Genomic DNA, 11488 nt, shown 5'->3' on the forward strand with positions numbered 1-11488 from the left:
GCAAATTGAGATTTCGAATTGAATCATTCGGAAACCAAATACTCATATACTCTATATCTTACCATTAGCATCTTTACATTGGATAAAACTTTGTAACTTGGAAACCAAATTGAGATTTCGGGCTCAATCCGTACGCATTCTGCTTTTATCTCATCTATCCTATTTGACCTATTTTCCCAAAAAAAATAAGTTATGTCTTCAATATCTACTTTGAACTTTATTAAACATTATTGTGGGAGTCTTTATCAGTTTATGAAGACATCACTCATCTAAAAGTTCAGGAAATTAAAAAAATGTATAATATTTTTGCACGATTATATTGCACATTTAGTATTTACTATTAAAATTCCGAACCACAAATTGAACATAAATTATCAATATCGTTGTACAATAACACATAAGATTACATAGGAATTTGGGTAAAGAAACCAGAAAAACAAAGGATGCTTTAAAGTCTAATTTATCTAACTTGAGACATGGAATAAAAAAGTCCATGCAACTTAATCAGATATATGCACAATAAGAAGAGAACCTTTAGCTGTTTCATAATTTCAACTAGATTTAGAACCACCATCGGCCGCTACCGGAAGCGAAGAGCTTCTGCTACCATGTTTCTTTAGCCCTGCAAAGACCAAAATAAAAACAATGGCATTACATGAGGAAACGGGTCTCAAAAACACACCATCTAGCTATTTCCCATGAGGAGCAGAAAACACATTATCCCTACCTAAGGTTGCTCTCAGTGTGGCCTTAACCCGTGACATTCGAGATGCCCCTGTTGGCGCCTTTGGTGGCTGCGAAAGTCTCTTAGATTTTTTCTGCCTGCATACGAAAACAATGTCATGCATTAGTAACCACGAGTAAAGCAAAAGAAACAGGTTTAAGGAATGGCTACATTGGCTAGTACAAAAAATGGAAACAGATTAGTAGAGTTCAGTATTAAAGTCTTTTATTTTTAGTTTTTTTGGCAGCCGTAAAGAAGGGTTTTTACATTCTCATTGCTAAAAAAATGTTTAAACTCATCAACAGAAGTTCAATATCCCTATTAACCAAAAAAAAAAAAAAGCAGATAAGAGTTTAGATACTTTTCTCTGTGCTTTTCTGCAGAATTAGTTGATTTGGATCTTTCTAGTAAGAAGTTTGATTCAAAAGTGGCATCAGTCTGATCTGTCCCTACAGAGAAGTCACCACCGGATGTTTCGCTGAATCTATCGTCATTCAAAAGGGCCATCATATTGTCATCCATTGAAGTTCCACCAGCACGCTTATTTTGACCTTTCAAGTCACTCATTGACCATGGTGGCCGTGATCCTTCACTTTCAGAATCTCCAAAGGCAAGTTGAGAGCCAGGATCAGAATGATCTAAGAAACTGTCAAAAGATTTATGATGAATTCCTGGGTGTCTGGCCGTACTAACTGTTGGAATCTTTCGAGGGCTGCTTGTGATGGATCTTGCTGATGGAGATGAACGGTTGCTCTTCAAGGGGTTGTTATTTGGAGAACAAGATCCGGACCTCAAGGAGTGCATTGAAGAAATGCTTGGACTTCTGGGATCTGTGAGTAATCGCTCAATCTCCTCGTCTTTCTTAGCCAGTGTACGTTTAAGGGATGCCACCTGCAGGTTTCAAATGAACTTGAGAAGCATATCCCATTCAAGACCAAAGAACAAAGCTCATGTTTTAATGAACGTATTAGATGAATGTAATTGAACAAAAAGCACTGCTTGTTAACCTTTTCACCTGCAAAATCTACAGTTTCCAATGATGAATTATTGATTACTCTCTCCGGTTGAATTCAATACGTTTGTTCAATATACGTGAGGTACATTTTAATCAAACATGGAATTCAACTGAACGGAGGGAGTACTATATTTTAGAAAAAACATGAGAAGTTCTATTGCTATTCCGAATCAACAGCTAAAAGCATATTCAACTAGCTAGCAAAGTCATTGAAGGATGATATTCATGACCTAAAGTCGCAACATTACCCAAAGGGCACCCACAAATTGCAGGTTAAGGGGGGTTGGATGTAACCCAGTCTTGCCCCTATGTTAATAACACGTTACAATAGAGTTTAAGACATTGAAGAGAAAATCAGTAACAAGATCTGAAATAAGAACCTGGCCCATAAATTCCTTGACATCTCTTTCCTCTTTATTTCGAGCAGCATCCAGCTCAATAGACAGTTTTTGATTCTCATTCATCACACCATGATAGTTTTGAGCTGCTTCAGCTAAATTTTTAAGCTTCGCCCCTAAGATATTTAGCAATACGAACATAAATATCAAAATAAATCTGAACAGGCCATAATCTGTAAAAGAAAGCTCCCACATCTTACCTACATGGTCCAATTCATGTAGATAAATATTTTGTGTCTTCAACACTTCTTGCTTGATGGACACTGACGAATGCCTCAGTTTCTGAGATTTTTCAGTGTTAGAACAAGAAACAGTGATTTTGGTCTTCGAAGTTAACTGTTAAATGTTAATTCCATATTTGAACATACATACATACATACCTCTAATCCTGATAGCTGAAGGTCCATAAGTTTCTTATAGATGCGCTCTTTCTTAGTCCACTTCTGACTTTCCGACTGAGAATTCAGCTCGAGTTCTTTCATCTTGACTTCTGAATCTTCCAACAGTTGCTCTTGCTGGCTTAATTTCTTCTCCAACTCAGACTTTAGCTGTTTGACCTCAGTTTTCAATTCCTGAAGGAGTAGCTCATGCGTTCTTTTGGCCAGTTCAAGCTCTTGCTTCAGCCCTGAGACCTCTATATCGGTTTCCTCCCTCAGCTTTTTAAACTTGTTAGCCTCCTTCTCTTCGAACCTTTTCTTCTCTTCCATCATCTGTTCCAACCTTTTTTTCACTTCGATCTCCTGCTGTTCAAACCTTCTCTTCTCCATCTGTTTCTGTTCCGACATTTTCTCCTCTTCCTGCTGTTGAGACCTTTGCTTCTCCTCCATCTTGCTTAACTCGTACTATAATCATTCATAAATTGTCTAGCCTCAAAGTAACGAATTTATACCATAACAACATTAATACCCAATTGATGCAAACTACTGGCAAGCGGTTTGGACTTTGGAGAACTTTAGATGCATGCAAACCTTAACCAGATTGCGTTGGCGGATCTACCATGAAAGACTCAGGGTCCCGGAAACAAAATAACTTCCTTCACAAATACCTACTTACTAAGAAGGGCTAAGCAGCTAATCACATTTTCTAATAACATTGTCTGAAAATTGCAAGGAAGACAGAAAAAGCAAAAAAATCCGAGTAAATTGAGTGTTAGATGTCCAAAGCATATTTGTCAACACGGTCAAAATTAATCTAGAAGCTAAAGACCCTAATGTCAACACTGATAGGTATACCTTCATATGCTGGAGCTGGTTCATAACAATCTGCATAAACAAAGATTAAGTCAGAAGAAGAGTGTCATATACAAATGCAATCTGATACAAATATACAATACCTTGATAAGAAAAATTGAATGTGAAATACCTCACTCTCCTCACTAGTCCCTTTGGCAAGAGCTTCAAGCACCTTGATCCTCGACTGGTACTTCTTTTCACGGGCCTTGAAATGATTACTTTGCTATAAAAAAAAATATACAGTATTAAATTATGCAGAACACAAAGCAAGAACTAGCAGCAACAAACTAGCTTGGAAAAACACATTACAGTACGCAGATGCTCCCCTTGGGTTGCTATCCGACGCTCAATCTCCTGTACGACTTTTCGCAACAAGCATGCTACATTCTGAGAGAAGCAGGGAAGAAACAAAGATATAACAGAAATATTTGACCGTCTTTGGAAATTTGGAATAACAGAAACTATTCCCTGCATATCATTTTAAATTTTATGTCAACAGGAGAAAAAAGATTTAGTTTCTAGTTCAATTAGAGCCAAAGACCCACTATTTATTTGGCTTTGGAATAATATGATGGATATCAATAAGACAATAAAGCAAAATGACTAGCTAAACCGATACTGCTTCTTTATTGTAAGGTAACAGTCATTACATGCTATTCTCAATGCAATTTTCACAACGAGTTGTTCAAAAATGATCTCTCTGTGTATTAACGCCAGGGCAAGACTGTGTACCCCAACCTCCTTGAGGCACTAAGGTAAGGGATTGAGACAAAAAAAAAAATACTACCAATAGCCTGATAGAGTAGATATGAACATACTTGAGGTATTTCAGCATCTTTTTTGTCTATGTTTTCATCCAAGATACCATTGATCACACTCAAAAGCGACTGAGTTGGAGCATTCTGTACAGAAGAAATATAGTTTGTAGCAATAAACTATATTTTTGATTGCAAATATTTGCTTATAAGAGGAACTTACATCGAAGCTGTCTGACTTTATCATAGCTGAAATTTTTGTAGCAGGAAGATCAGCATAAAATCTTTGTTTCGTCTGAAACACTTCCTGGAACTTATATCCACCATGAAGAAGCATAGATGGTGACTCTAAATTAAGAGGCAAAGAGATGGTTGTATAACAGAATCTAAAAGACTACTTGTAGTGCAAAATCGATAGGTATTTGTATTACAGAAAACAAAACACAGCTCGTAGCTCAAAATGGTTATTAACACCAATATATTGATGCAATTGTTCAAATTGAAATATAAATTAAATTTGAGTAATGGACTAGTTATTAGGTTTCTTCCTCATATATACTTACAAATGGTGAAATTGCACAATGAATATATCTTTTTCAAGATAGCAATGACAGTACTTTCATCACCCGAAATCAGAATACATCTTTTCAACCCAAACAGATGGAAAACCAAACCTGGTGAAAGAGGACTATAAGAAGGCTGAACTTTTAACTCTGACAAAGCTTGTCTCCTGTCATCCAAGGTTCTATAGTATGGGGTCCCAAAATGTCGGTTTGTATGTTCTTTGAGTGCCAAAAGGCAATCCAGAACAGGCCTCATAGATCCCTTCACCAACAAAGATAAATAAAAAGAACATAATACACCCGTAATAGAGAATGGTAGCTGAGGGAGGCAACAATTGAATACTATAACACAAGAAAAAACATATATGGGGGTAAGACTGTCAACATATGACCCTAAGCCCGCCACAGGCACAGTCGTTGAGGCATTAGGTAATGTCGTCGTTTCTTTTGCAATGATAAATTCATAACGTATTCACAACCTTGACATAATTGTGATCATTATTGATTCTTCAGTATTCATAAAACCACTACTTTTGATAATACTGAATACCTTCTCTAAGTCTGTTATTTCAAAACTTGGCAGGCCCATCTCGGATATCACTGCAATAAACCGTTGAACTTTTCTTCTTCTGGATCCTGTCGACGGGCTAGAATCATATCCCTACAGGCAATTGGTACATACGCAGAAATTTGAATTACATACTGATTGAATTGATTGACATCCTTCCATCTCACTTATATCATCCTCATTTTGACTTAAGTGGCTAAACTATATATATATATATATATATATAGACAAAATGGTGAAATTAAAAAGACGATAACAAAGTTGGGGCAGAGGTCGCAATTGACATGACAAACAAAAGGAGCATCTGAATCACCTTATCATCACCAGAAGTACTACATTTGAGCATCTTTAAAATTTCATAGAATATATCACCATCTAGTAAGGATGCCCTTAACTCTTCATCCGAGGCCAATACGGATAGATAGAAATCAGGAAGTGCAGAGTTTATCCACTCAACTAAGGCCATTCGTTGTTGAACTGCAGATTAAAAATCAAATTCAGTAATAATCATGTAAATGGCAGATCAAATATACAACAGGTGTGAGTGTGACCCATTTTCCTTACCCTCAGTGTCAAAACTTGAACTGTATACCATTTCGAAATTATTTCCTTTAACATTAAACCTCGGGCTTGTGTTCATCATGCTTAATTAGTCATATGAGCATTCACTTCACTTCTCGTGATAGTATATTTGTATTATACCAGGATTGCAATGTCAACCACCTGCAGACAATAGTTAACCTATTACAAAAGTTAAGCTAAACCTACAGGTATAAAAACAAAAAACTCGGATTTCTTTTATAAAAACTTAGATAAAATATACAAATTGATAACAATAATTTCTGAAAATAAAAGTAAAAAAATTAGTGTTTGGAAAATATTAAAAGTAAACAAAGCATGATTATATAAGGATTTTGGCAAAAAAAAAAAAAAAAAAAACAACAAAGAACTTACATACTTCTTCACCAAAAGAACATATTATCAAACATATGGCAGGCATCAAAATACATTGATGTAGCTTGAAAGAATTAAAAGTATATAAAGTCAAATAGAAAACTTACATTCCATGATCAAAACATCAGAAAAAGTCAGCTGAAAGTGAAGATAGAAGAGAATTAGAAACAGTAATAATTAATAAAAGGAGTAAAATAGGAGAAGAAGAAGAAGAAGAAGAGTTCGTTGGAGAAGTGGCGTATGATTGAAACATGTGGAAATGTAATTGGCATGGCTTTGCTGTATCAAACTAACAACAATGCAGAGTCGTTGAACTCATGTACGTATTACTCCTATTATTGTTTATTATCCATAATATACCCGTTGTAATCACCTTACTTGATTCTGTTGTTTTCATTACGTTTCTACTTCATCCTTTTGGGGGCGTTTGTTTCGCGCATGGGTATGGATTTGGAATGAGGAATCATACCTGGGTGGTATGGGGTTGGAACTCCATACCTCATTCCATGTGTTTGTTTCAATTCCGAGTGGTATGAGTTTGAAACTCAATTAAAGCCAAAATATGTAAAATTAAAGCCAAAATATGTAAACTATAATATTTTAAATATTATTTTTTAATATTATAAAATCATGAAAATAAATATTTAATCTAATAACTATATAAAAGCTCATTTACAATATTGGCATAATTTTTATTTTCACATTTTTGTTTAATTTAATTTGATACCTATGGGTATCAATCTCATACCCACCCCCTCCTTGGGTATGAGAAACCCATATCTCATGGGTTTGAGGTATGGGTATGAAACCCTTATGTTTGACAAACAAACACATGGTATGAGTTTGGCTCATTCCAAACCCATACCTTATACCTTTTGTGTTTGAACCAAACACCCCCAGAATTTTGAGTAGAGTTGTAATCACCTTACTTGATTCTGTTTGAATATTTTTATTATTATAATTGAAGAAAAATATTAGAATTGATATATGATATTTTATATTTTTAGTTATAAATAGAAATAGATTATTTTTTTTTCGATAAATATTACTCCCTCCTATTCTCTATGATCTTCCATATTTCCTAAAACGACAAATTCACTAAAATCTTTCAATTTTCTTATTTATCAATTATATGTGGTTATAAGAGCATGAGCAATAGAGAGGATTGTATGATCCTCTTATTTGTTCTCTCACCCTCTCATTCTTTGACATATCACCTTCTCTATGACCCACCTCCATTTCCACTATGTTTATCCTCCTCTTTATATTTTTGTCCACAATAGAGAGGATCCTCTTATCCATCCTCTACCTATTTATGTACATTTTAGCTTTTTACAAAAGAAAAAAAAAATAAAGAAAAATAATCCACATGGAAAAATATTATTAGATAGTTGGCACAAGGGCCAATCCTATACTTCCTCTAAAAGTAGAGGAAGTAGAGAACATCCTCTTGCTAAGAGGATGTTCTATATATCTCCACAATAGAGAGGACCTCCTCTTATAGGAGAAAGAGTGCTAAGAGGATGCTACATCCTCTCTATTGTGGGTGCTCTAAAAACTCATAACCCCACATTCTCTCTTCTACTTTCATTTACATCCACATATCACAATTCCACTACTAAATTCTACCCCAAAATAAATGCGGAAGAACTTAGTGAATAGGAGGGAGTAGTTTTTTAGGTTTAACTTCAAAACTTTTAAATAAAATACATGTTCCGTATAAATGTATTATAAGTAATAAGCTTAGTTTGTTCTGCGGGATCAATGTTTTATAAATAAGTATACAATGATAATAATTATTTGACGATAATAATTAGAAAAAGAATAATCTTTTCTCTCTTTCTCAAGTATTTTATCACGCAAATGTCTAATATCATTAATTTTGTGGTGAATATTCATATAGATGTCATGCCACATAGCACATACATTCTCGTTACCATATTATTTATGCCCACTTAAACTCGTGATATGTTCTTCTATTTAGTACGTACATACATAAACTTTTGCGATACATTTTGCTATTGTTAAAAACATAGATGTCACATAAAGTTTTTCTTGTATTTTTCGTTATGTTGAATTTCTTTTACTCTTTCCCATATATACATCGTATAGATTTTAGTAATATTTAATATCATATTAATGAAAATAAAATCTATTCGAATAATACAATAATCAACATTTCTTAAATTAAATCATTTCACCATACGTTATTTTTCCAAATCATTTAATAGTTGTTCAAAAGGATGTGACTATAATTTTATGCTTCTTTTTTTTCATTTTATTTTTATGTATAACGTATGATGCTTATGTATCAAATATATAGGGTTCAACATATTTATAATAAAATTGCATGTTTTTTTTTGACACAACTATATATAATGATGTTTACGATTTTACTTACAAATAAAATAGATTGAATTTTTTTTCTCAAGTATAGTTTTTTGAGGTTTAATATCAAAGTATTTTAAAACACAACATATTAAATATTTAATAAAAATGCACTCGCTATCACTGTATACATACATGATCGTTATCATACTTTTTAAGCCCTCATAAAATCTTATATGTATTTATATTTTAGAATTTTTATTAAATTATTTTTTATTACTAAATTTAGAATCAAATAATCGTACTTATAATACTCCCTCGGTTCTTTTTTAATTGTCATTCTTACTTTTAGATACACTCAATTCTCTTTTCAATATCTCTAAAAATATATAAAGAAATATATTGAAATGTATACTCATATTAAAGCTCCATTCGTAAAGAAATTTATGGTGTAATTTTTATAATTTTTCAACCAATGTATTTTTGTAGAAATTAAATTCAAAGACTTGCCTCGTAAAATAAAAACGTTAATTATTTAGAACGAAGGGAGTATAATTTAATAAAAACCTTAGCATTTATTAAACTATAATTAAAACTTTGCTGAGATTTATGTAGTATTTATTATGTACATATTTAATAAATAGTTGTAATTAATGACTATAATTAAGGTTAAAACGTCACGTGGCGCATCCACAACGTTTCAACCCAGTTATATATGTATATGTATATATAAGATAAGTTTAAAACAGTTAAAATGCATTTATTTGCATTTAGGTTAAATAAATGAGAAAAACTTTTTGTTAATACCTGCCCATTCTATTGTAATTCATCTATCTATTTAACTCGTTTTAAGGAGTTATTTGATTGTCCTTGTAAAATCATGGGAAATGAAATTTCTATGAGTTGCAAAGTTGAGAGTTGTTTGGTTGCCTTAATTTTGCAAAAAATGAGGGAAACTCTCCATGGAATTGACTTCGTACAAAAATGTTGGTAGCTTGCAATTCTCATGAATTTAAGTTCCTGCATAGATAACCAAACACTTTTTAGAAATTTCCATGAATTAGGCTGGGGAGTTTATTTCCCAAGATTTTCTATTTCACATGAACTTCCCGCTTCAACCAAATGACTCCTAAGTTTCTTTTTGGGAGTTGCTAAATCCATTGATCATTTTACTTTATCCAACATATTTATCGCCGAAATTTCGACTCTACCCCTCTCATTTTTCACCACAACTAGAGAGCAAGAAACACAACAATACCAAAAAGAAAAAATCCACCACTGATAGTAGTGTTTTGTGTCGATTTAAGAGGGTGATTTTATCACCCTCGTGTCTTTTAATATGGGTCTTTAAGTATGCTTTTTCTAGTATTTGATAACAGGTTATGATGTGGCAACTTGTCCATTTTACCTCGGTTTTACAATTTATTTTGATGCACGAAACCCGAGGATCAAGGAGAACCTTTCAACGGTCAAGTTAAGGCACAAGCGGCTCACACGTGGCCTAATATCCAGCTGGGAGAAGTGAGGAGTGAAGATTAATTAGAAGAAATGAGAACAATTGAAGAGGTCTAGTTCTTGGAAATTAGAAGTCCAAAGTGCGAGCCAGCAAAGCAGTGCGCAAACATGGTCGCACTTGCGCACGATTCTTATGCAGCAAGAAAGTTTTTGCGCGAGTCGCGTAAAACTGCTTTTTACTGGGGCCTTCTAATCTTCTTTTGGGCTTCTTAAGTGGAAATCTTTTTAGGTTTTCGTGCAGCCCTATATATACCCAAGAGTTTGAAGACCTGAGAACAACATACAACATCATATCATCTCATCTAATCTCATCATTTAGGGTTTTAAGCTTGTAATAATTTAGAAGACTTTCTCATTCAAGTTGTAATATTTCTTTGTATTTTGGGTTTATGAAGACTATGGAAGGCTAAATCCTTCCTTGCTTGGTGTAATCCGTTTCAAGTCTTCGACTTTATCATTGTATTGACTCTCTACTCTCTAATCTTTCATTTATTTCAATTTCTAACTTTTAATGCCATGATGAATGTTTTGCTGTGAGAAGTAATTACCCTTGCCTCTTTAATGTTCATCTATTGCTTGTTTGTTGCAAAGTTCCTTGCTTTTGTGATAAATTGTTGAAGCATCTCATAATTATTGTTATCTTGGCTTAAAGTATCAATCTTTGTGAGTAGAAATTGTTTGTATCATTGGGTTTGTTGGCTTAGACATACTCTTTTGATATCCCATTTACTTTCCTCTTGGTTGGGTTCTTCATGCTCTTGGCTACAATTCTTACATGGCTTAGTGTTGGAAATTGTAGTTTAAGTAGGATTATCATTGTTGGCTTAGATAGTGGTGATCAATTTCTTGAGGATTGTTGTTGGGTGAATGAAATTGGAGAGAAAAGAGTCTTACTTTGAGAAAAGTTGAAGCTTGTAGGATTATACCAAGTTTTCATCTCTTATAATTGTAGCTTGCATACCAAGTGTTTGTTGCCTTGTTTCTTAGGGAAAATCACATCATTTCCATTTTGTCACTTGTTTTCTCCATGCCAATTTTCCTCTTATGTATCTCAATTGTTGTCCATTGTTAATATCCATAGTTTTTGTTTAGTCTTGTGTTTTGTTCATTGTCATTAGTCTAATACAAACTTTTAGTCTTAATCCCTTCTCTTGGGTTCGACCCTTGCTTCCCTTTACTACTATTCTTATTGCATAGTGTAGAGTCGAGTTTGGTTTATAAATATCTAATTTGGTAGCTTAATTCTAGTATTTACGACACCTAGTTTTGTGCTTATCAAATTTTGGCGCCGTTGCCGGGGAAGGGCAACATAGCTAAAAGCTTGAGTTGTGAAATACATGTTTAGTTATTTTTATCTTCTATTTGTTGTTAGAAGTAAATGGAAGTTCTAATTTGTTTGTGTAGTGTCAAGGTTTATGAGTAGTTCCCCACAAGGT

General features: G+C 33.6%; 1 protein-coding gene across 3 annotated transcripts; it reads right to left on the bottom strand.

The window, feature by feature from the left end:
- Positions 1 to 268: 268 nt before the first annotated feature.
- On the bottom strand, positions 269 to 6629 carry LOC141653375 (kinesin-like protein KIN-14C). 3 transcript variants are annotated; one of them, XM_074461111.1, is made up of 16 exons: positions 6317 to 6536; positions 5820 to 5978; positions 5569 to 5732; positions 5238 to 5348; positions 4799 to 4949; positions 4348 to 4472; positions 4188 to 4271; positions 3679 to 3756; positions 3500 to 3592; positions 3370 to 3399; positions 2518 to 2979; positions 2338 to 2419; positions 2120 to 2253; positions 1086 to 1615; positions 728 to 822; positions 269 to 622 (listed from the first exon to the last, which is right to left on the bottom strand). In XM_074461111.1, exons 2-16 carry the CDS (start codon positions 5896 to 5898, stop codon positions 552 to 554), a joined length of 2289 nt encoding a protein of 762 aa, XP_074317212.1. In that variant the 5' UTR covers positions 5899 to 5978; positions 6317 to 6536; the 3' UTR covers positions 269 to 551. The 3 variants fall into 3 exon arrangements, with proteins under 3 accessions (XP_074317212.1, XP_074317211.1, XP_074317210.1); XM_074461110.1 differs by lacking the exon at positions 5820 to 5978 and adding an exon at positions 6583 to 6629 and having other exon boundaries at positions 454 to 622; positions 3679 to 3837; positions 6317 to 6347; XM_074461109.1 differs by having other exon boundaries at positions 454 to 622; positions 3679 to 3837.
- Positions 6630 to 11488: the final 4859 nt, after the last annotated feature.

Source organism: Silene latifolia, chromosome 4, assembly GCF_048544455.1.
Source record: "Silene latifolia isolate original U9 population chromosome 4, ASM4854445v1, whole genome shotgun sequence".
Classification (NCBI taxonomy): Eukaryota; Viridiplantae; Streptophyta; class Magnoliopsida; order Caryophyllales; family Caryophyllaceae; genus Silene; species Silene latifolia.